This window comes from Castor canadensis, chromosome 16 (assembly GCF_047511655.1).
Source record: "Castor canadensis chromosome 16, mCasCan1.hap1v2, whole genome shotgun sequence".
In the NCBI taxonomy this organism is placed as follows: domain Eukaryota; kingdom Metazoa; phylum Chordata; class Mammalia; order Rodentia; family Castoridae; genus Castor; species Castor canadensis.
In genome coordinates, this window is record NC_133401.1 from 30,766,613 (window position 1) to 30,792,722 (window position 26,110).

General features: G+C 44.2%; 1 protein-coding gene across 6 annotated transcripts; it reads right to left on the bottom strand.

Moving 5' to 3' along the window:
* Positions 1 to 1,318: 1,318 nt before the first annotated feature.
* On the bottom strand, positions 1,319 to 24,470 carry LOC109674636 (uncharacterized). Of its 6 annotated transcripts, none has more exons than XM_074058530.1 (9): positions 24,283 to 24,470; positions 23,863 to 23,932; positions 23,593 to 23,783; positions 20,463 to 20,545; positions 16,389 to 19,842; positions 15,846 to 15,884; positions 11,413 to 11,520; positions 4,861 to 4,987; positions 1,319 to 3,340 (listed from the first exon to the last, which is right to left on the bottom strand). In XM_074058530.1, the coding sequence occupies exons 5-9, from the start codon at positions 16,419 to 16,421 to the stop codon at positions 1,815 to 1,817; spliced, it is 1,833 nt and encodes a 610-aa protein (XP_073914631.1). In that variant the 5' UTR covers positions 16,422 to 19,842; positions 20,463 to 20,545; positions 23,593 to 23,783; positions 23,863 to 23,932; positions 24,283 to 24,470; the 3' UTR covers positions 1,319 to 1,814. The 6 variants fall into 6 exon arrangements, with proteins under 6 accessions (XP_073914631.1, XP_073914634.1, XP_073914633.1 ...); XM_074058533.1 differs by lacking the exon at positions 24,283 to 24,470 and adding an exon at positions 24,106 to 24,259; XM_074058532.1 differs by lacking the exon at positions 23,863 to 23,932.
* Positions 24,471 to 26,110: the final 1,640 nt, after the last annotated feature.

The window sequence follows — 26,110 nt, forward strand, 5'->3', positions numbered from 1 at the left end:
TACATTAAGAATGTGCATGCTTGGATCAGAGGTGTGGCTCAAGCAATAGAGTACCTGCTTTGCAAGCATGAAGCCTTAAGTTCAGACCCCTGTCCCACAAAAAAAAAAAAAAAATATATATATATATATATATATATACATATATATATATATATATATATAGAGAGAGAGAGAGAGAGAGAGAGAGAGAGAGAGAGAGAGAGAGGGAGAGAGAGAGAATCTCTCCTATCCCTCACTTTGGGCTGGCAGAGTGGCTCAAGTGGTAACAGTGCCTGCCTGGCAAGTGTGAGGCCCTGAGTTCAAAACCTGGTGGTGTCAATAATAGTAGTAGAAATAATATAGTCTAAGAATGTGCATGCTTGCTCCTGAAGCCATGTGCTCAGTTTCTGTGTCACACTGTCATGGGACATTGATACTAACAACATGATCAGAACCAACATTTGTGGGATGCTATCAGATTTAGCAACACAGTATTGTCTCCAAATCTGCATCCTTAGGCCTACTGCTATTGTTTGGGCCTGTGATGCTCTACAAAGGCCTAAGAGAACTATTAGGAGGTGGTTGAATTATGGACATCAGACAATGTGCCTGTTTGTATAATCTGTGGAAATGTCTTCTCCAAAAAGTGCTTGAGCAGGCAGGCACCAGTGGCTGACACTTGTAATTCTAGTTATTTAGGAGACTGAGGTCAGGAGGATCCCAGTTCCAGGTCAGCCCTCACAAAAAAGTTTGCAAGACCTCACCTCAATGCAAAAAAAAAGGAAAAAACTGGGTCCCATGGTCATATTCGTTATCCCAGCAAAAGCAGAACGTGTAAAATAGGAGGATCGTGGCCCAAGGTGGCCTGGGCAAAAAGTGAGGTCCTATCTCCAAAGCAACCACAGCAAAAACAGCTCAGGTGGTAGAGTGCCTACCTTGCAAGCACAAAGCCTTTGAGTTTGAAGCCCAGTACTGCCCCCTCCCCCCAAAAAAGTGCCTGGTCTCAGGCAATATCAACTGTGACAAATGGAACAAACTCATGGTAATCAGTGTCAATGCAAATTGTCACAACTGACCCCACCTAAGTGACCGCTGACCTCATAAGATAGGGAAGTTTCCAGGTCACAGATTAGGACCACAAAGTTTCACATTGTTTCATGGGAGGTCTTGGATAGCAATCCACATAGGTCAAAACTGGAATAGGTATTACTTTCCTGTTATACTCTCCCTACTGAGGCACATATGTTGTGGTTCCTTTAAAATGGTATGTTCCCTCACATAAATGAAATACATTCTATACGAGCCCACCCCATATGGTTACAACAATCATGGCTCAAGATGGATTCAACAATAAGGCCTTTATTAGTGTACAAGCGTATAAATGTGAGGCAGGCAGTAGCCAGTCAACTTGGAGACTAGAAACATCAGCTACAGGAGCTGTGTGAGAGCAACAATTTCCATGGAAAATGAGGCCTGCCTTGGAAGCACAAGTGGAACTAGGAGCGAGTCCCTTTGGCACTATTGGGGGTATCATGGTATGAGTATTCAGAAAAGGGAAAAGTTCCCCCAATCGAGCAGGCTACTCAAGATTTCCAGGGAGGAAAGAGACATATGTGGCTTGCTTTACCACACCAGGGTGGATTTTGCCAAGAATGATTTTACTCTGGTAAGGCCCTGGAATGCTCATAATGTGCAGAACAGTTTCTGGAAGTCTCACCCAGTGTCTGAACTCCAGGAATCTCACCCACCAGACATCTGGAAGTGTGTGGGTTAAGTACTGGCACAAAGGCTCTCTAGTATAGATAAACTGACCAAAAAGCACATTCCTGTCAGATCTAAAGTTGTTCCCAAGCAGGGACTTTCTGCTGCTCAATGATGTTGGAACTTGGGCTGAAAGCTGTCCTATAATCACTAGTTTCATGAGGCCTTTCTAAGATGCGATGCTGTTGGGGTTGAAGGAGATGAATGTTGTGTGAAAGATTTCCAACATTTTCTGCATTCATGAGGTCTTTGTCCAGGGTGAACTCTCTATACAGTAAGGGTGTATCCTCACTTAAGGGATTTGCCACACTGTCTATACTGATAAGGCCTTTCTCCAGGTGGACCCTCTGATGCACAGTAAGGGCGTATCCTCGTTTAAAGGATTTGCCACACTGTTTACACTCGTAAGGCCTTTCTCCATTGTGAACTACCTGGTGTCTAATAAGAACAGACTTCTGTCTAAAGGTTTTGCCACATTCACTGCATTCAAAAGACTTCTCTCCAGTGTGAATTCCCCAGTGAGAAATAAGGTTGGAGCGCTGATTAAAAGATTTCCCACATTCACCACACTTATAAGGCCTTTCTCCATTGTGAACTACTTGGTGTCTAATGAGAACAGACTTTTGCCTAAAAGTTTTCCCACATTCATTGCATTCATAAGACTTCTCTCCAGTGTGAATTGTGCTGTGACTAACAAGGTGGGTGCGTTGAGTAAAAGATTTCCCACACTTACCACACTTATAAGGCCTTTCTCCAGTGTGGACTCTCTTGTGTTTAGTAAGGGAACACCTTTCCCTAAAGGATTTCCCACATTCTCTACACTCGTAAGGCTTTTCTCCAGTGTGGACTCTCCGGTGTATGGTAAGGAAACATCCTCTCCTAAAGGATTTCCCACATTCTCTACACTTGTAAGGTTTTTCCCCAGTGTGAACCCTCTGGTGTGCAGTAAGGGAAAATCTCTCCTTAAAGGACTTGCCGCATTCTCTACACTCATAAGGCCTTTCTACAATGTGGACTCTCTGGTGCTGGGCAAGTGAGTACTCATCATGGAACATTTTGTCACAGTTGGTGTGCTCATAAATATTTTTTTCAGAGTAGAGTTTCAGGTTATGAAAAGACATACTTAAGTTCCTGGAAGTTGTTCTGCACTTAGGCAAGTTGTAATAACTTTTTCCATGATGAAAGGACTCACCAAACTCAGAGATGTTTAGCTTCTCACCATTAGGAATGACCTGGGGACTCAGAAGATCCAATAAAGGTGGGAAATCCTTCCAAAGATCCTCATAATTAAAGGAACTCCCTGACATACCAAATTCATCACTCTTCAAAAGTGAGTTTCTATCCACATCCTTCTTCAAGGGTTTATCTGCACTATGATATTTCTGGTGCTGGGGGAGGTTTTCATTTGCCCCAACCAGGTACGGCTTCTGCATAGGTGGATCATCTAGGTACAAAATGTCTTTCAAGACTGGGACACAGACATCACAAGGGTGAGCGCTCTGGGAGGTTGGATCAGCCTTTGGAGTCATCAAGTGTGACACTCCTTCCACATACACCTCCTGCACAGATGCCTCTTGATCATTTTCTCTATGCCCATAACCTGAAATCAGAGAAATGACAGTGAATTATATGTACACTGTTGTAGAAGAGGAGATGGAGTAAGCTGCCAAAGAAAAAGTCCATAGTTTTTTTGTGGTGCTGGAGAGGGATCCCAGGGCTGTACACATGCCAGGAATGCCTTCCAACACTGAACTACACCCCAAGTCTCATAGGATTGTTTTGAGGTCAATGAAAAATGGGGGTACTTCACAGCACCAGAAAAAGGACTTGCTGCACAGGAGGAGGCAGATTTTTGAGCACACCTCTCTATAAACAGTCTATAGATGGTATAACCAAATGGTACTTCTATCCAATGATCTGACATAAAATACTCTAAACTCACCACACAATGTCATCCATTAAAACTTGCCAGCTGGTGACCAGGGGACTAAAAAGACTACGTGAGAGCTGAGAGAGTGGCTGAAGTGGTAGAGTGCCTGCTTAGCAAGTGCAAGGGCCTGAATTTGAACCCTGGTCCCACGATCAAAAAAAAACCTGCTTGATGTCAGGCCTGAGAAAACACAACTGGAACTGCATTTAGAAGTACTTAATGTAAACCAGTAAGCTTGTTCAAGTGGTAGAGCATGATGCCCTGGGTTCAAGTCTAAGTAAAAAAAAAGTATTTAAATATATGTACACAATGCAAAACACATTACATGTGGGTCAGTGAGGGAGAACATTACAGAGGTGCAGTGATATACAGAGACCAGAAAGATGGGGAAGCAGCTAGAGTGCAGAGGCATAGATGAATGACAAGTTAGAAAGTGTCAAGTATGGGGATGAGAAGGTAGAAATGTGTGTGTGTTGGGTGGTGGGAGGGACGGGTTCAGTGGCACCACAAACACTAAGCAAACAGTACAATTCCCAGGAGTGATAGGAAAACAGCCCAGATGTCATGAGCGCTTCCAAACGAGGTGCCCTTCAGTTAGACAAGGAAAGATTCTGAGCTCTTTCCATGTCTTCTCTATGGAGCAACCAAGATTCTTCTGGAAACCCAGTTGCACAGATCGGAGAGGCACAAAACCAAGTCCCAAGGGAAAGAGAGGGCAGGAGGGCTCTCAGTGGTGGCCCTGAGCAATTCAGCACAGAAGAGGAAAGAAAACTAGTACTACGAAGAAGAATGGAAGGAGGAACTGGTAAGAGTAGTGCATGGTCCATGTGGCTACTGATCATGACAATGCCTGGAGTTCCTGAAACAGGCAGCTGTGAGGAAGTACCAGTGAGAAGGGCAAAATATGTCATGGATCTAGATAACCACCTACTCAGGGGAGGGTAAGCAAGGAGAGACCCGTTGGGCTGACTGCTAGACACCTTCCTTCCAAATCCCTGCCTGCACTCACAGGAGCAGCATCTCTTAGGGCTTCTCAGGGTGGTGCCACAGCTCAGCAACAGTATCCATGGACACATGCCAAAGAGTGGAGAAGTTAGTAGAGACCCGGACTAGTGGCAGAAGGGGGAAACTGCCTCTGTGGAAAATAGGAAGAACTGAGACCAAGGTGTGGGAGAGTATGACAGCCTTACCTAGAGAGGTTATAAGTGCAAAGTTCTCCAGCATCACATTAAGGTACAGGAGCCTCTGAGATGTATTCAGGAGGTCCCATTCCTCCTGGGAGAAGTAAATGACCACATCCTCAAAGGTCACACAGTCCTGTCATGGTCAAAACAGAGTATTCCATGATCAGCTTCACTCCTAGGATTCTAAGTTAATCTCATACCCATCCTCTGTTTACCCTATGTGCCACCCTCCCCACCTTAGAGAAGATGCCAGACCCTGTGCTCCTTGTCCCCAATCTATTCTTGTGGCATATTTGCTTAGTATGTCTTTCCAACAGTACTAATAGGAAAGTAGCATGTAGACACCACCTGAGATCTGGTCCTGGCATGCAGGGCAGTATCCACTCTTGACAACTAATTGCTCAAGAGTCCCCCAGATTGTGCTCAGTTACCTCTAAATATGCACTCACCTTTCTCCTTCATTTTACTAACAAAGTCACAACACCACCATCGCATGTGCTTTCTCCAGGTGCACATTATTTTTTTGAGCACACCTCTCATGCACACTCCCACAGTATCTCCACTTTCCTGCCTAATACACATGTGTTTATCTGCCTGCCCTAGTCTTCTTGGCACATAGTATCCTGAGTAGACTTAACATAACAAAAGAGGACATGGACAGTCTAGATACCTTAAGCTGGAAAATGGCAGCCAGGAATTAAGAAATACTTAAGAGCATGCAGACTTTTCTCCTTCAGTTTTACATGTCCTCAACTGAATTATAGCCATGTATTCAAAAGACAAACCCTGTGTATTTGTCCCAGGTAATCAGTGTTCCCTGGTAACTAAGCAACCTTATCATAAAGAAAAATATTGCCTTGAGAATGCCTGGTGTCACTTCATCCTTAGAACAGAGAAAATCTTGAGAGAATCTCATAAAAGTTACAATAAGCATGCATACGTGTTGCAAGGACCAAAGCATGCAGGAAGCCAAAATATTTAGTTGCCCAGGCCAAGTCAGTAATGTCAATACACCATACCAATAAGGGTTATTAAATATGCCAGTTACCTAGAACAAAGGAACACTAGGTACCCCATTTCTTGTAGTGTAAGTCCCCCTGATGTTAAACTCTCACATATCCCCACATAGCACCTATAAGTCTTTGTTCTTTTGCTTTGCTGAATAAAACTGCTCTGGTCTATCTTGCCTCATGTTTCAAACTGAAATTCTTTTCCACATTAGAAGAGAAGGAATTTGGGAGTGATAAGTTGAGTTCCACTCCCTTTAGTGACTTCCTCAAAACCCAAATAGGACAATAGTGATTCTTACTGAAAGGTACCCCCATTCTGCTTTGAAGGTCATCTTGACTTATATAACACCAAGAAACACCTGTAGATGCCAGACTCCCATAGCCCTTACCACTAATAGGGCACAATGACTCACCAGTCAACCTTTCTTACCTGCTAACTCCGGGGCCCTTCCCCAGTGGCTCTCCACCACAGGCAAGTGATTCACAAGATGACCACTCATGCACCTAAATTTACCCATCAGTTTTAAACTCCTTAGATATATCATGGAGAAGGATTCCCTTTATGACAGAGGAATCCTTGATTTAACTCCCCAATCACCCTCCAGTTCCTAAGCTCTTGAAAGCAATGACAAAAAGAAGTTTGGAGAAATACCTAAGGGAGACTCAGAAGCTAAGAGGCCAGCAAAATTTTGTTTAATACAGTCGAATAAAATATAGAAAGGGGTAAAGAAGCACCCTCTGACATGCAGAAGGTGGAAACTAAGGGCTCAATGGGTGGTCCTCAACCTGAGTATTTACACCATCTAACCTGAGCTAGGGAGTCTGGTTTAAACTTTTTCTAGACAGGTGAGCACCTGGCAACTATAATCATTTTGTTAAGTTCCTGTTCTCTGTTCTTTTCTTTTCTTTTTTTTTTTTTTTTTTTTTTTGAGTACTGGGGTTTGAACTCTGGGCCTCATGCTTGCTAGGCAGGCAGTCTACCACTTGAGCCACTCTGCTAGCCCTTTTTTGCATTGGATATTTTTAAGATAGGGTCTCCTGAACTATTTGCCCAGGCTGGCTTTGAACAACAATCTTCCTGATCTCTGCCTCCTATGTAGCTAGGATTATAGATGCCTGGCTCAAATTCCTGTTTTGATGTTATCATCCAAACATGGAGACAAGGGGTATAGGGAGGCTTTACCAAAGTCTTATGATACTGTGTCTGCTCCTTATGACCTGAGTATTCTTTTCTGGTCAAAGAATTAATCTAAGGGAATTGTAACTCACTTAACACCTAAAGGAAGGGAGTGTGATGGAAAGAATTCACAGGTTTTCTTCAAGGATTAATGTGACCGTGCTGCTTTAGTCTCCTTAGTCTTGGTTCCTAACGCTGGTGTTTTCTGATTACCCATGTCATCTCTCTCCTGCCCAACCTGGCATGCATGTTCCCAATTCAGTCAATAAGACTACATATTCCAGCCCTACCTATAACATTCCCCAATACCTCATCAAACTTGGGTTTAAATTGATGCATTCACACTCTAGGTTCTCACTGTTCTGAATATAGGGTCCTGAAATGTGATGACATGAAGAGGCCCCTTGCCAGGCTCTAGAGGACTCAGGTTCAGTGAGGATAATGGCCCTAGAAAACAACACTCAACAAAGCTGGATCCTTTACCATGACCACCATCATCAGACTCTGCAGTAGAACAGGTAACAGGGGTCAGACTCCACTGGTAGCTCTGACACTGGTACAAGCAGACAACCTCTCCTATTGGTTCTTGTGCTGTTGTCATCTCTTAAGGAACAAATGGCTCACAAGAATCTAACCTGCTATAATGCACCTCCCTAGAGAAAAGCCAGAAGTACCACCAGAATGAGCCATCCAATTACAGAAGCAACACTTTGCTGTACAATCATTGGGTCAGGGACTTCTCCAAGGGGTCTGGGCCTTTCTGGGCAAATAGTTCACGAGGTCCCTTTCTGGGACCAGTTGTGGTCAATGTTGGCCACAACTGAGTGTACTCAACCAGTAATCCAAAGGTCAGGTGACTGACAAAGGGCCTGGATATTGCAGTGTAGATCTAAAGTGACTGAGGGATTTGCTTGCCTTAAAGGGACAACATGTGGATTTCTGGAGAGCTGCAGCTACCGCTGAGCAGTCAAGTGTTTAGTGACATATCATTCAATACTCAGCAAGATCAGATGTTCACAAAAGCTAAAGATATCATTTCAGCTGCTTCTAGGGGTTAACAAAGGACATGTCCTGTACAGACTCAGTCAGACCCAATGTCCCTGTGTCCTATCTGCAAGGCAAATGCACTTCACCTGTCATTCACTGAAGAGCTGGATTCGGTCTGGGGTTCTTTAGTGTGTTCCTTTAGAACAAAGTTAAGACTCCAGACCAACTGGCCATCCTGCCCTACAGGCAATCCTTTTTTTTTTTTTTTTTTTTTTAATTTTTTTTTTCATTTTTCTTTTATTATTCATATGTGCATACAAGGCTTGGTTTATTTCTCCCCCCTGCCCCCACCCCCTCCCTTACCACCCACTCCACCCCCTCCCGCTCCCCCCCTCAATACCCAGCAGAAACTATTTTGCCCTTATCTCTAATTTTGTTGTAGAGAGAGTATAAGCAATAATAGGAAGGAACAAGGGGTTTTGCTGGTTGAGATAAGGATAGCTATACAGGGCATTGACTCACATTGATTTCCTGTGCGTGGGTGTTACCTTCTAGGTTAATTCTTTTTAATCTAACCTTTTCTCTAGTTCCTGGTCCCCTTTTCCTATTGGCCTCAGTTGCTTTAAGGTATCTGCTTTAGTTTCTCTGCATTAAGGGCAACAAATGCTAGCTAGTTTTTTAGGTATCTTACCTATCCTCACCCCTCCCTTGTGTGCTCTCGCTTTTATCATGTGCTCATAGTCCAATCCCCTTGTTGTGTTTGCCCTTGATCTAATGTCCACATATGAGGGAGAACATACGATTGCAATCCTGAGTGTATCATATAAATTCATAGTATCAGGGTCTCTAACAGTACCAACAGGGGATGACCCTTACACACTGAGGCTCCTCTACCTTTGGAAATGAAAAGATCACAATTGTAGGTGACTAGGGATGCTGGCCAATTTTTAAGAGACCAAAGGCTAACTAGCCTAGGAGCATACCTTTTTATGAAAGATTAAGTGATGTAGAGCCCACATCCTCAGCCAGTTCCTTTATCAATCTGTCTTACAGAAAGCTGACTCACCTTATCCTAAAGTAATCCAAGGCTATATACAGGACAACAGGAAAACAGCCTGAAGTCCAAAATAGTTATGTGAACTATTTATTCCTTAGCTTGACTAATGAAACTATCCTACCTTCCCCATTTTTTCTAGTGAATATTCAGATAAATAGTGAGTTATGGTCTTCTTTCTACCCTATATGACTGAATGACCCTGGTCTTTCCCCATGTGGCCCTGACAGGCATGACATCTCTCCTGTTTCTGAGAAGCTCTGTGGAGAATTTTTATTCCTGACAATCATTCATATCTCTATGTACTGTATCACATCCAACTAAACAAATGCTAGCTACGTTCTGACATACAGAAGCACACAGTGCTCGATGACAGAAGCTATACCACTCTGATTCAGTTTCTCTTTTTAAATTTTTTAATTTTTTTTTTCCTTTTTGAGACATGGTTTCTTTGTGTAACACTGAACTCATAATCCTCCTGCCTCAGTCCACAGAGTCCTGGAATTACAGGCATGGGTAACCTTTGACCAGCTTATCACTCTCAGTCTCTAAGAGTTTGCTAAGTAGAACCTATGAATGTGATATAAACAGAGCCCATTTGCTCTTGTCCTTAGGCATACAGTTGAAATACTTTTTAATGCTGAGAACCCAGGTTTGGTCAAATGTCTAGTGCTTCAAGAATATGTACAGGTAATTTATGTCAGCAACTTGATATCACTTCTCCCCTTCCTCTCTCATTTTCCTTCTGCTAGCTGAATCATGTCAGAGAAACCTTAAAACTACCAAATTCACCTTAGTAGTCATATGTGCCTCAGTATGACTGTGGCAGAGCTCATCTGATGAAGTGAATGGAATAACCTCACATCCCAGGAAGTGCCAATGAGGAGTTTCATGCAAAATTTCTTGCTGGGCATGGCGGTACATGCCTGTAATCCCAGCTATTTGGAAGGTACAGGTAAGAGGACCACGGTCCAAGGCAAGCCCAGGAAAAAGTATGAGACCCTTTCCGAAAATAAACTAAAAACAAAAGGACTGGGGGCTTGTATAGCAAGTATGAGTTTGAACCAAAGTACCAGGAAAAAAAAAAAAAAATCAGAGGTAATGGTCACCCTGGGAAGAGAGGTCTTACCAATGCTCTAATATATAAATATATTCTTGTTTACAAAAATCAATGCTCTGTCTCCTGAAGGCAAAACAAACAGGACTTCAGAGCTGTAAAGAATGAAACCTCTCTAACCTGTCTTGACATGAATGACAGAGACCTATCTGTGAATAAAATTGCTCGTAAACTAAGGAAAATGCTGATCTGAAACTTGAATACCAAAGAACACAGACACAATAACTTCTCTAACAGCTGTGGAGGATGGAGATGAGTGTCTGCACAGGACTCGTCCTTCCTGAACTCCATATACAGATGCCAACACTGTTCAGGTATGTATTACTCCCACATAGATATGGGACAGTGAAGGAGGGGAAGAAGGGGAAAATCACCCCCTCCTTCAAGATGGTAATGACTCAACTTCATGACTCTTACACACCCTGCTCTTCACAATTGCCTAAAGGAGAGTTTGAGAGGCCTTGCTTACTGGCAACTGGCAGCTGGCAGTTACTGACCACGTCCTGCTTATCAAGGGCTGACAACTGCTTAGGTTTTGGTCAAGTTCTGTTTTCATATGCCTGGCCTTTGTCTGCACATTCAGTCTCCTGGTGTGCACATTTGTACCCTCTCCACAAAGTTGAGGGTACGTATTTGTTATGCTTGTCATACAGATCTGTGCATAGAACTGGTGCATTGTGTGGCCACAACTGCTGTGGTTTCGGCAACTTTTTCCTATCTCATGGGTCCCTGAAAGGCTTTGCAAAGTATCTGATTCATTTCTCGTGTCCCTCATCTAGTTTTCTGTGGTGGATGTGGCATTTGTGTGAGTACAGGCTGGGTTCAGGTGTGTCAGTTTCACATTCTTGTCATAGGGAATTACTGTGTGTTTGTCACTAGGCTCTGCTACACTGGACTTATCTCTACAGAAAGGCACATTCCCACTCTACTTAACACTCTGCATGCATTTTCAGTCTGTTGGTGTGGCCACTTGTGACCCACACAGCAGGCTCGGGAGTGGTTGTTTGGTATGTTTTTCCCATAGATTTGCAGGCAGTATTGGTGCATTTGTGTGGCCACAGCTGTAAGGCTTTTGACTAATGTGATCTCTCCAGAGACTAACGGGGTTTAAAAGATGTCTCACGCTGGCTGTCTCAGTTTATTTTTTATGACTATGATAGGATATCATAAACTTGGTAAGGTAATAAATAAAGAATACAAATTTACATCTTACATTTCTCCAGGCTGAGAAGCGCAAGTTCAAGAGGCTGCATCTAGTGAAGAGCTTTGTGCTGCACTGTAGTATGGCAGATGGCTCCACATGGCAAAAAGAGCTCACATGCTAAAGAAAGGCAAGAGAGGGCTGAACTTGATGTCATAACAACCCACTCACACAAAGAACCATCTCACTGCCACAATACCAGTGTTAATCCATTCATGATGTGGCACTCCCAAGACCTAAAAACATCTTAAGTGGCACACCAACACCATACTGTCCACACTGATAAGACCGTTCTCCAATGCAAACTCTCTTGTGTATGTTGAGTTGAACTCTTTGATAAAGATCTCACACACTGCCCAAATTGATAAGGATTTTCCCCAATGTCAGGTCTCTGGTGCTCAGCAAATGAGTACTTGCTACGCTATATTCATGAAACCTTTTTCCAGTGCAGAAATAGGTGGTGGACAATGGAGTGTTTGGGACTGGCACATTTTCTGTGTTCACTTAACTTTTTCCACCAGGAAAGCTCTCTGCATACTTTGAGACTCATCTTCATCTTTAGGAATGACCTGGAGCTGGAGAAGGCCCAAGGTGAGCAGGGAGGCTTTCTTCTCCTTACAGGTGAAAGCCTTTCCTAACACAAAGAATCTGTGATTCTTCACAAATCAATCACTTCTATCACTCTTCAAAGGTTTCTCTGTGCTGGTGGAGGATTAGCCAGGTGCAAAATATCTTTGAAGACTGAGCTGCAAATGTCACAGGGTTGTCTCTTCTAGGAGGATGGACCTGCCTTTGAAACCCAGATGAATGACATTTTTATAGAAACACTGCATGAAAAGTGTGTCCTCACTCTGGCTCTATGCCCATACTGCATATCAGAGAAATAGTAATGAGATGAATGTTGACTCTGATGAGAAGTGGTAGACTCATCATGTACACACCAAAAAGAGCCAAAACATCTTGAGGATGAGACCTAAGGGCAGGTTAGTCTCTAAAGACCATTGAATTCAGAAGAACAAACCTGCTGAAAGACACAAGGACAGGATGCAGAATGGCAAGAAGAGGCATGGTCTCCAACACATTCTTTGGCAAACCATTTTCAGCTATTACTGTCTCATGATCCAAACCCAAGAGATGAGAGTTACTTATGAGAAGCCCTGAACTACTGTAACTCACCACCAACCTCATCTGCTGGTGATAAGTGCCAGTCACACAGAAGGTTGCTTGAGTAAAGGCCCAGGAATACACAAATGGAACTGGTGAAAAGTACTCAGGAATATTTAAGGACATGTGAACATCTCAGTATAATAGGTGTGGGTCAGTGCTGCACAACATTTTTGAGGGGCTAAAACGGGAACAAGAGAAGCATGAAGATAAAAAATACCAGGTCAGATAGGGGCTGGAAATCATGGATAAAACAGCAAGACTGTAGTGTCAAGTATGGGCTGCCTGAGTTTTTGATTTTAAGGTTAAGTAGAATGTTGAAGTCATGTGTGTCTGCAAGATTTTTGACTTTAGCAAAGGAAGGGTAGGAGTTCTAGTAACTGGGAATGTAAAGTTTATAAAAGCATGAATTGTTATTTGATTGTTATTTGATATATCACAAGTTTAGAATGTCTCACAGAACAACTTTGGAGACATCAAGTGAATTCCTCACTATCTTGGCACATGTATAGAGATGAACTGTGTGCATAGCCCTGAGAACTCCCCAATGCCACAGCCCCTCCTGGGCTGAAGTTAGCAGGGGAGGTTATGGGAGTTAGGGTCTTGAATAGACTAATAGATGTTAGTTTGCTTATTTGCTCACCTTTGGGTAGTTGTGCCCATGGCACTGTGCCCCAATTTGTTTCACGTCCTTCAGGTGATATTTTCTGTGACTATATGTGTCAGGAATTGGGGGCATTTTCCTTACAAATATTTGCATGGACTATGGGCTATTGCCAAAACCTTCTTCAAGGATGATTTTAAGATTAATTTTCTTTCCTGTGGTATCTAGGGTACTCAGTTGCTCTAGGCCAATGTTGAAGGCTCGCCTATCCTGTCTTTCCCTTAGGACTTGCTTCATGCAGGTTCATGTAGTGAAACAGCTAGGAGTGCAGGGAGAGCCCTGGTTACTTCACAGGGTGAACCTAGCAACAAGATCTGGAGGACTTCTTCCCTTGATAGCTTCAAACTCTTTACACCCTGGCTATTTGCAAATTAACCACTACCCTAGTATTTTGGTGCAAGTGCCCAGGATACACTTTATTTCTATCTTTTCTTCCCCATACTTGACACTACAGTCTTGCTGTTTTATCCATGATTTCCAGCCCCTATCTGACCTGATATTTTTTATCTTCATGCTTCTCTTGTATTTTAGCCCCTCAAAAATGTTCCATAGGACCTGAGACCATACTTCCCCTATACAGGCAAATGTGGGGTCCTAAATGTCATATCCTATAAATGGCCAGACCCTGAAGACATGTGACATGACTTCTCCACATGCCTTTTAGCCCTTCCATCACCCCTATGTCACAGGGTCCAACATCCATAGCCACTCTCAATCTCTGCTCACTTCATAGGAACACCCCTGATCTTTTTACATGTAATTCAGCATCAGACATCTGGAAAGTATATAGAAAATGAAAATATGATCCAACATGATTCCAGAACACTACAAGACCCCAATGCCACAGTCCCTGTCTTGCTCTGGAGGTCTCCCTACTGGACTCTGTTCATTGCTTCAAACTCATCCATCAAGAATCACCTGTACATGATAGTACTTGATGTCCTCAATGCAAAGGAACTAATGCAGAAACTTTAAAGCGACAGAGGCCAATAGGAGAAGGGGACCAGGAAATAGAGAAAAGGTCAGTTCAAAAAGAATCAACTTAGACTGTAACACATATTTACATGAAAGCAATGTGAGGAATCTCCCTGTATAGTTATCCTTACCTCAACTAGCAAAAACCCTTTGTCCTTCTTAATATTGTTTATACTCTCTCTTCAACAAAATTAGAGATAAGGACAAAACAGTTTCTGCCTGGAAGCGAGGGGGTTGGGGAAAAGCGAGAGGCCGGGGGGTGGAGGAAGGGGGTAGAAATGACCCAAACATTGTATGCACATATGAATAAATGAAAAAAAAAATCACCTGTGAATCTCACACACCTCTGGACCTTTACTACTCATGTTGCACCTGATGTCCTCCACTAGTAATAGACATTCTCTCTCCACTATCCCATGAGACCATTCTCAGTGGATCTCTTTCACAGGCCCAGTGACGCTTCTTGATGACCACTTGGGCCCTAAGCCAATCCACTCACCTTACTAAAAGGCCCCAGATACACCAAGGGCAACAACCAAATTGTTGAGTCCAAAATGAAGAAAAAAGCACAAGTCCTGGCTTCTGCATCACCTTGCTCAATTACTCCCATGTATTAGCCTCCATGTTGTGTGCCTTGTCTATTAGCACCATGACCACCAAATCAGATCATTCCCTCCTCCACACTCTTCCCATGACCACATCTGCACACCATGCTTGTGTTGCCACTACCCACATTCAGGTGACCAAGCCTAAGACCCAGTTGATTTGATTTTCCTTAGCATTACTACCATAACCAGGATTCTTCCTCCAAACTGTAACTCACAGCTACACAGAATCTTGTCACAACTGTTGGATGTCTGCATCTCGAACCCCTCCTTAGTTTCACACTTGTGTACTTAGCTGCCTGCTTGATGTCTCCAAAGTTGTTCTGTGAGACATTCTAAACTTGTGATATATCAAATAACAATTCATGCTTTTATAAACTTTACATTCCCAGTTAATAGAACTCCTACCCTTCCTTTGCTAAAGTCAAAAATCTTGCAGGCACACATGACTTCAACATTCTACTTAACCTTAAAATCAAAAACTCAGGCAGCCCTACTTAAAAGACTGGTTCAGAATCCCAACCTCATTTCCCACTTCCACAGCCGTTACTTCAGTACAGCTACCATCAACACTCACCTGGACTAGTGCAGCATCTTCTTCCTTTGTCTTCCTACTGCCTCCCTCAACACAATCTGGTTTACATGCTATAGCCACATGGTCCGTCTAGTCCACCCTCCTTATTGTTCCCACCACCTCCAAAATAGACATCAATATCTGCGATAGACAGTCCACTTTTGAGTAGCACCACTGCTCTCAGTTCTCAAAAAAGGGCAAACTCTGGTTCCCTAAGCCAGCTCACTTCCACAAGCTTGCCCAACAGTACCTAGGCCTAGGACAACCTTTCATACCCTATTCTACTGGCTCCAAGGAATACAAAACTCCTCACAGAAGCACAAGCCTTCACTGGATACTGGGACTTTTCTTAGGGCCCTTAAACTCAAGAACTAGAGGAAGAGCAGCAGAAGTCCTAGAACGCAGTCACAGAGGCAAAGGGTGTGGTCACCTCAACGGAAGGCCAGGAACATCTTCCACTCACCTGTTCAGGGTCCACCAGCACTTCCACTGTCATGGGAATCTGTGGGAAGAGGGAGGTCACGATAGGCACGAAATTATGGTAGGTTCCCCGTTTCCCCGTTCGATCTAGGAGCCAGGTAACTGGGAATGAGTGCACTGTCTCTTGAGCTTCTTCCTTGGTGATGATTTAACTGCAAAATTGTACAAGGCCGCAACCTCCTTCTGCCTGTTCCGTGTCATCTTTCTCTGAAACTGAGCAACTTTTGGGGACCTGAAAAGCCTAACTCAGACCATCAGCCTCTTCTTTTCAGAACCCTCCATGGTTCCCAGCGTCTGAAAATGAAAACTCCGACTCTCCCATTAAGGACACAAATGCACCTGGCTCAATGGCCCCTCCGAAACGTCACAAAAATCTGCCCTGTGCCTTTAACACTCCCCAAAACCTTAAGAAATTTAGATCTCACTCACGACCTCGCCCAATGACCTGGACCCAGTGGGGTTAATCAGGAACCCCAAGTGGGCTCTAGCAGGCCAGTGAGGTGAGAGGGAAGCATGCGGCACTTACCTGAGCCGGGTCCCTCAGCGCGGCGGCCGCCATTGGCGGGCGGGGCGGAGAGCCGGGAATGGCCGTCGACGCCGCCGCCGTTCGTCAGAACAGCTGGTGGACAGTGGAGACGACCTTCCCCAGCTCAGGGCTGCCTACTCTTCTCACCTTGATCGCGGATCCACGCTGCTAAACCTCTGACCACCAGCACTGACCCAACAGCAGCTGTAAAGACGTCCCTCCAACACAGGAAGTCCCGCCCAGAGCTCGGAAGAGATTTTCTTCCAGCTCATTGGCTCACACTTTTTTGCCGCTCGTCTCAGAGGATCATGGGTAATGTAGTTTAGAAAGCTCAGTACCCACCCAGAAGGATGGTTCTACACCTCCCAGGCAGGGGTCCAGGGGCGGGGACTCTATAAAGAGGAGCAAGGAGCAGTCCTGCAGCTGGAAGGCAAGTGGTTTCAAAGGACCTTGAAGACAGACCCCTGCAACGCCTGTGCCAACTTTAGAGCGAGAAAATCCTTAGTTCCTGGGAGAAGTGGTGGAATAGATTGAAGTCAAGAAAACCAGCCCATTTACTCATTTTCTACAGCACCAGCAGAACAAAATTTCAGCACCCAAGTTTGGCCTAATACAGTTCTAGTTATAAGGATGTGTAAGTGAAATACGTGTACAATTCTCTCCACCTCTCTCATTTCCCATCAGTGTGAGCCACCAGTGCCTGACTGGTTGTAGTTACCTTATCAGGTAAAAAGCATAATCTTAAGGTCCTCAGCTGTAATCTTTTGTTCATTGTTTATTGCTGGAATTTCATATTCAGTTTTTCCAGTGTAGGGCTGAATGAGATGATGGTAAAGACAGTAAGCCTACATTAGTCAGCACTACCCTGCTCGATTTGGAAGTGGACAAATTCTTAGCTACTGAATTGGCTGCTTTTGACACCTGTTATCTTGTGCTTTCAGTTTTTCAGAGAATATGTGTTAAGTGAAGTAGTGGCAGTACTGTTCAGCTTTTTTTTTTTTTGTTTCATTATCCTCTTTATTTCCATCCTCTTTTGCTGTCTTTGGCAAAGAGGGCCCCTGTGGAATCATGGTTACAACCTAATGCACATTCTTGTGTCCCCCTAATTCTCCTGCAGCCTATGACAAAGGAACAGATTCATGCTATTCCCAGAGTAAGGCACCTTCTTAGAACAATTGACCCCCTTCAGAAGTCCCCTAGTCCCACAAAATATGGAAGTTTTCAGGCTATAAATTAAACAAAAAACTCCTGGATTGTTTCACTGGAAGTATTAGGCAGCAATATACGTTAGGGAAACACAGGAAAATGAACTCTCTGCCACTATGCTCCTCCCCAGTGAGGTACTTTTATAGGGGTCCTATAAAAGTGGTCCATCCTCTCATATAAACAGAGCCTAATTCTACATATGCCAAACAATACAGTTGTAAAAATAATTCAAGGTGGATTCAATAATAAGGCCTTTACTATTGCACAAACCAGAATAATGTGAAGCAGGCAGTTTCAGTTAGTGACCTTGATCATCAACTACAAATGTTATGTGAGACCAGAAACTTTTATGAAGAGGCTGTTTTCTTTGCAGGCCTCTGATTGACCTGAGTTCCTGTGGTCGTAACAGAGTCATATCATGGCATGATCTCCCAGCAAACAGAAGAAAGGTGCCCTAATGGTTAAGCCAACTCAACATTTCCCTGAAGGAAGAATAGACATGTACTGTGCTTTATTTTGTCAGTGTAGCTTGTGCCCACTGTGCAAGATGGTTGAGGGGGGTAACTGATGAGAAAGTATGGCAATGACATCAATATGAAAAGTACACCAGAAAGTTCAGAATGTGCAGAGCATCTATCATGAGCCACATCCTGTGCCTGGACTCATGGGGGATCTCACTATCTAGACATTTGGAAATGGGTACTTCAAGTTGGATCACTAACAAAGGATCCCTAATATGGATACAGTGAACAAAAAGTTCATTCCATTCATGAATAATGCTGCTCCAAAGTAGAGACTTTCTGCTGCTGTTTCAACCTCAGGTTGAAAGATTCCCTCCCTTGTTCCCTTCACGAGGTGTTTCCATGCTATGATGCCTTTGGTGAGGAGACCAGAGTTAGGTAGGTGATTTCCCACATTTAGTACACTCATAAGGCCTTTCTCCAGTGTGTACTCTCTGGTGTACAGTAAGGGCACATGCCTGTTTAAATGATTTTCCACATCCTCTACACTCATAAAGCCTTTCTCCAAGGGTGAACTACCTGGTGTTGAATGAGACTAGCATTCTACCTCAAGGTTTTCCCATACTCATAGCATTCTAAAGAATTTTCTCTAATATGATTTCTGCAGTAACTAATAAAGTTGGCATACTGAAGAAAAGTTTTTCCACATTTGCCACACTTATGAGGCCTTTCTCCAGTGTGAATGTTCCAGTGTAGTTTAAGTGCCCCTCCCACCTTAGAAGATTTGCCACATTCTGTGCACTGATAAGACATTTCACCAGTGTGGACACTCTTGTGAATAGTAAGGGCACCTTGTAGCTTAAATGATTTCCCACATTCTCTACACGTATAAGGTCTTTTGCCAGTGTGCACTCTGTGGTGTGCAGTAAGAGCACATACTTGCACAAGACTTCCCACATTCTCTACACTTATAAGATCTTTCTCTTGTGTGAATTCTCTGGTGTAGAATAAGGGTACCTCTGCAATTAAATGACTTGCCACATTCTGTACAATCATAGGGCCTTTATACAGTGTGGATTCTCTGGTATATAGTAAGGGCATCCAATTGCTTAAAGGATTTCCCATATTCTCTACACTGATAAGGCTTTTCTACATGGATTCTCTGGTGTACAGTAAGGGCTTGTACTTGCTTAAAAGATTTGCCACATTCTCTACAGTCATAAGGCCTCTCTACATCATGGACACTCCGGTGCTGATCAGGTGAATACTCATCATGGAACACTTTCTGAATTTTACTGTGCTCATAAAGGTGTTCTCCAGTGCGTAATAGCAGGTTATAAAAAGCCGCATTTTTGTTCTTGGAAACTTTTCTGCATTTAAATAACTTGTAATAACTTTTTCCATGGTGAAAGGCCTCCCCAAATTCACAGTTGTTTGCCTTCTCACCTTCTGGAATGAACTGAGACTGTAGAAAGTTCCAAACAATTAAGATCTTCCTAGCACACAAAATCCATAGTTCTTCCCATGTGAGTTCCTATCCATGTCCCTCACCAAGTATTTCTCTGCACTGTGATGCTTATGGTGCTTTGGAAACCTTGCAAATGCTGCCACCAAGCATTGCTGCTGCACAGATGGACCGGCCACATGCAAAATGTCTTTCAACACTGGGACACAGGTGTCACAGAGGTGAATCTTCTTGACTGCCTTTACAATTCTCAAGTGTGACACTCCTTCCACAGAAACTTTCTGCAGAGATGCCTCCTCATCCTCTCCTCTATGCTCACAACCTGAAATCAGAAAAATGGAGATAAAATGCATGTAGACTATGGAAGGAAGGTGGACAAGCCCCACCAATGAAAGAATCTATACAATTGTTATTTGGGGGTGGTATTAGATCAAACTCAGACAGTGTACTTGCTAATCATTCACTCTACCACTGAGCTGCACCCCTGGCCCCACAAGATAGTTTTGAGGATGTGGCAGCCAGGGTCAATCTGCAGAAGGGGTTCTTTCACAGCACTGGGCTGCTAAAACAGTAAAATCTGGCAAATCTCATCAGACAAGGGACACAAGGATGAGATGCAGCACAAGGAGACAGGCAGGGTTACCAACTACTCTGCAAACAGTCTTCAATTATGCCAGGTGCTGGTGACTCACGCCTGTAATCCTAGCTACTCAGGAGGCAGAGATCAGGAGGATTGTGATTTGAAGCCAGCCCCCGCAAAGAGTTTGAGAGACCCTATTCTGAAAATACCTAACACAAAAAGGGCTGGTGGAGTGGCTCAAGGTGTAGGCCCTGAGTTCAAGCCCTGGTACTGCCCCCCAAACCCCCAAAAAAGACAGCTAGGTCCGGGCCAAAGGAAACAACTTGAACTCTGTTGAGAAACACTTAAGGACATATGCATACCTCAAAACACTTTGAATGAAGGTCAGAGTTGGAGAACACTGAAGGAGAAGCATTGTAGAGGTGCAAATGGGACAGCGAGGGACCTGAAGTCACAAGTGAAATGACATGTCAGCAAAGTGTTAAGTACGGGAAAGAAATGTTAGAAATAAGGGAGGCTAGTGACATGCCAAAACACTGTTGCACACAGTTCAGGTTCCTAGCATGATTCAAATACAACCCAAGTTCTGCCATATTTCAGCTATCACTCACAAAGCCAAGACTCCTGTCAGACCATCTTGCTATTTTCACCCTCTGAAACAAATAGGATTCTCTCAAAACCTAATTTGTCCAACTTCATGGGAAATGAAGGATGCAACTCTTAAAGAAAGATAAACCAGGTGGGTAATCAGCAGTGGCTCAGAACACCTCAATACCCAAAAGATTATTAGAAAGAAAATAAATATTGCACAAAAGCACAGAAGTAGGGTCTAGCAAAACAGTCAATCCTCATGAGTACTGGATTATGAAATGCCTGTAATTCCTGATAGAGAGAGCTATGAGGCAGGGTGAGCTAGAAGGGGACAAAACATAGTGCAAAAGGTATCATGGATGTGAACATAGTCACCTGGCAAAGGAGAGGGCAAGACAAGTGAGATCATCAGGTGACTCAGATTTCTGCCACCAAGACACTCCCATGAAATTTTGGAACAGCACATGTTAGGGCTTCTCAGGGCACTGGGCATACAGCTCAGTGTTAGCAAGCACAGTACATATGGCAAGAAAGTAGGGAAGTTAGAGGGCCTATAGTCTGACTAAAGAAAGGACAATGAAAAAAGAGGACATATAGAAACCAAGAAACAGAGTGGATTTGAGGACCTTACCAAGAGCGTTCGTAAGTATAAAGTTTTCTAACATCAAATCAAGGTACAGGAGTTTCTGAGCCTCATCAAGAAACCCCCACTCTTCCTGGGAGAATCACATCCTCAAAAGTCACACAGCCCTGTCATGGGGACACATCATCAACAATGATCAAGTTGTCTCCTAGGATTCCAGGTTTACCCACCCACCCATTCTTTCTTTCCTCAATCTTCTATCTCACACCTCTGAGGAAACACCAGACCCAGGGAAACTGAGGCTCACCTCTCTCATCATATTCCACTATTACTGTGTCCTTCTAGGAGAAACAGGCAAGTGGAGCATGACAAGCCATATAATTATGGACATCACAATATGGGCTCTACTTTTGTCAGCCAATTCTCTAAGGGCTCCTTAGACTGTGCCTTGCACAAATATGGGCTTACCCTTATGATCTTAATGCCCATACCTGCAGGTTATAAGCTCATAGTCCCCCTCTCTCTGCACATCTACATGCTTTCTTGGATCATTTCTCTCTCACACACTCATTACCTCAATCACTTCCATCCCCCATCCCAACAGGAATCTCCCTAGTCTTCCCACATTAATTAGCACAAGGCATCCAGAGAAAGCCTGGTAAATTTAGCCAAGATCCATTGCTACCATGACTTCTGATGGTTCCTAGTGTGAGAGGTAGCATCGACCCTGCTCTGAATGCCTCTCTGCCTGATGATACCTTGCTTCTGCCTCAGTGACCAGCAACCACCCGGGGATTCAAAGATACCCATTGTCCTTCTTCCACTTTGCTGCACCTAATAATGTCCACTTGCCAATCACATCCTTCTTTAATCTAACCATAGTCCATTCCTATTATTACCCTGTACTCCAGACGTAGTGATCTTGCAAGGTGACCATTTGTGTTCAAGAGCCAATATACCACTCTGACTGAAACTCCCCAGACATTCCAAAAGTCATTCCTAAATGCTGGAGAATCCAAAGTCTCATGAACAGACACTGATACTTGGCTCACAGTCATCTTGACTCAATGACTAAGTTTTTGAAACTGAGTAGTATCCACCCATCTTAACTACCTGCCAGATTATCCACTTTCTCATATGTTCCTACAGCTATCTCACTCCATGAGGTGTCTTTGTGAAGCCACCAATTCTACCTATGTTCTAGCATTAGACACAGTCCTGGATCCCAACCTCATTTTCCTGGGCTTCTAATAGCATTAGTATCAATACCAGGGTTCAGCTGTGCATGAGGCTTATGCCTATAGTCTGAGGCTGATGTGATATGACCACATGATCCCATGAGTTCAAGACCAGCCTGAGCAAATAAGAACCTGTTCCAAAACTATAAGAGAAAAAAAAAGAAGGAAAAACTTTATTCCGTTTCCTAATTGTAACTCAAGATATACTCCTGGGCAAACATCACCCATCACCTTTGTGAATGTGTTCATGTTAATAACCTGCAGAGTGCCAGATCTGGTGAGCCATCTTCTAAGTGGGTATTTCCACAAATACTGTTTGGAAATTTTTAGTTATTTATTTAGAAACCAGGTCTCTGACTGTAGCCCAGGCTGGTCTACAACTAATGCCTATACTTCCCAAAGGCTGGCTTACAGGCATTTGCCTACATGCCATGCTTTATATCTCACTAGTAAGATGCCCCCCCCCAACAAAAAAGTTCCTCTTATTCCCAATAATGGTCAACTTTAACATCCCAGTAGTGAATCTTTTATTCCCCCAGCTGTTAAAACCAAAAACTTGGAATCACTCAACTTCTTTACCTTTCTCTCAACCTGAAAAATGAAAAACTATGGGCTAGATGTGGGGCTTAACTGGTAGCACACCTGCCTAAACCCCAGTACCAGAGAGTGAGAGAGAGAGCAAAATCTACCTTTCTTAAGGAAAACCAATCCACAACCCAACCATCTGTCTCTCTGCTCACCACAATGATGCAGCCACATTACCCCTCATCTGGAGTATTTTAAGACCTCCTCTTCCTGGACTTTGTATCTCCTCATTCTTACTCAATATCTATTCTAAATTACCTTCCTCTTTTGTTCCAAATCTCCCATTACCTCCAGAATAGACACCTAACATCCCAAGCCTGATTTCTGTCTGGTTGCTCTAATGTCCCATCAGAAGGAAAGAAAACCTGTGGCTCCTGAGACGTTTGGCCTCATATACCAGCATTTCCACATATGTGGAGTTATGTGGGTAATCTTTCATTTCATCCCACTGGTTGCTAAAAGTTGCAAGAGAAACTGTTCCATTAACACACTCACATTGGGGTTATGCCCTTTGGCTTGGGGATTCTTCAGGGAGAACAGGCTCACGGAGTGGAAGAGCAGCAGGCAAAGATTCTTAGCACAAAAATACGGAAACAGTGGGGACCGGGGGATCACATCCCTGAATCTCTGGAACATCCTCCACTCACGTGAGTACCGTCCATACGCGCTGCGGTAGTCCTGGGAACCTGTGGGATGAAGGAGGACGGGGACACAGTGACCATGGTGGGGCTTCGTGGGCCCAAGCCCCTTTGCCCCCTGCCCGACCTGGAGCTAAGTGACGTCACGATGCCTGGATTCTCTTCAGAACTCAGTCCTCATCGCTGACTCTTTCCACCTGTGGATGTGACACAAGGACTCACTCTTCCTGGGCATCGGTGTCACCCCTTCCAGGCTGCTCTAACTCTGCGCAGCGTTTGGAAAACTTGAAGAGGCTAACCCAGACCCCGTTCCTCCTCCATCACAGCCTCCAGGGCTCCCGAGCCTGAGGACAGTGGTGGAATTCCTCACCTTTCCATGGAGGGGCCAATGCTCCGGGCTTCAGAGCCCCAACAAACCAGTCCCCTGCCTGTCCCACTGTCCCACACCAGTGTCAGTAATGGAGGCCATCCCCCGTCACTACCTGGTGACGTAAGCAAGCCCCTCACTGGGCTCTGGAATGGTGAGTTCCGGGGACGCGGCACTTACCTGAGGCCGGTGTCTCAGGGCGGCCGCCGCCATCCCCGTCCCTGTCCCTCAGTCGGTGGGCAAAGGGGACGACTCTCAGTCCGATTGGACTGACAGCTCCGGTCAGCCAATCCTCTCTCCTAAAGCTCGGAAGGCGAGAAATCATGCGACAGCAGCTCTAGCTACAGCGAGCAGGCGGCGCCGGAAGTCCCGCCCAGAACCCGCCCAAAGCCGGCAAACGGCCGTTCTCTGCGTATGTTGGCTCGCTCTTTTATTACTCTGCTCGCGGCATTGTGGGTAACGTAGTTTGTGGCGGTCAATGGCCGCCTCCAAAGGTGTAATGCACTCCAATGGCATCAATTCAAGGGCGGGCCTCTCCTCCAGAGCACCGTTGATCCCTGATCTGGTGCAGGAAGGCTCCTCTTCCAGAGGACAGCGCAGACTCCTGCCTGGCAGGAGTCCCTCACCTCTGGAGGGACGGTGGAGACTCAGCATCAGGAACCTAGAGGGCCAGGTGGATCCTGCTAGGTAGTCAGAGTCGCTGCTTTCTTTGATGCTCCTGTGGGACACGTGGCCCTCTGGGAATCATGAGCGCCTTCGGCTTGGGAAGCCCTCCTGGAGTCCTGGTCCGATTGTGACAGGCAGCAGAGCCCATGGAAAATCAATGTTTGTCTACTGAGCAGACAGGGGGACTCAGTTTGACGGAGGCGTCTGAAGCCTACCTTAGAAATGCTGATGCTCTCTCGTTGTGGTCTGTGAATTCTACTTCCTTTCCACAACTGTTATCTAGTTTTCTCAGAGCCAAATCTCCATTCTTTAACGCTCCAGAGCAGAGCTGGTATCCACACAAGAGGTCATTGAAGGAAAGATTCAGGACTTTATTCAATGTATAGTGGAATACAGGTAACTGGGAGACCAGCTCACAGATCAGCCCTCCAGATTCCAAAAGCAGAAGTGAGAATATATAACCTTTCCTAAAAAGCATTCCTAAAATGAAAAGGGTCAGGTGGAGTAAAAAGGGTTGTAATATTCAGAACTTTTCCAGGAAAATGCCACTATCTCTCCAAGAATTCTGCCTACCCGTTCCTACTTGATCATGATTGGCCAAATTTCTGGTTAGAGACACAATAGAAATTGTAATCTGTCATAGTCCTACTGAGTAGGAAATTTACTATGAAGAAGGTACTACAGGATGGCCTGGCAGAGTGGTTAAAGTGGTAGAGTGGCCTGCCTGTGCCTGCCTAGCAAGCATGAGGCCTTGAGTATAAACCCAAACACCACGAAAAGGAAAAAAAAGGTATTAAAGGAGATGGAAATTAAGCTGGAAAAGGGACCAGTCTTATTGCTTAGCATGTGTGAGGACTTTGGGAGGCTGAGATTGGGAGGATAGCAATTGAAAGTCAGCCTGCACAAATATTTCATGAGACCCCCCCATCTCCAAAATAACCACACCAAAATGGACTGAAGGTGTGGCTCAAACTGTAGAGTGCCTACTTTGTAAGCATAAAGCCCTGAGTTCAAACCCCACCCCCCCAAAAAATTGTCTTCCAACTTTACCGATATTAATCCACTTTCCACCTCACAATAATATTATGAGGCCAGTACTACTATTTTTTCTATCATATAAATTAGGAAAATAGGTCCCACAGAAGTTAAATAATACTCCCCTTTTCCCAATGGAGTAAGTGTGAAGAATAAGGATGTTCACACTTACCCCAATCCAGATACTCAATTTGTGTGTCATACTGCCATGGAATATGTGATTCTTACACTTTGATGAGAATAAATATTTGTGGGTGGCTACTAGGTTTAGCAATCCATGTTGACTCCAATACATGTATCCATAGTC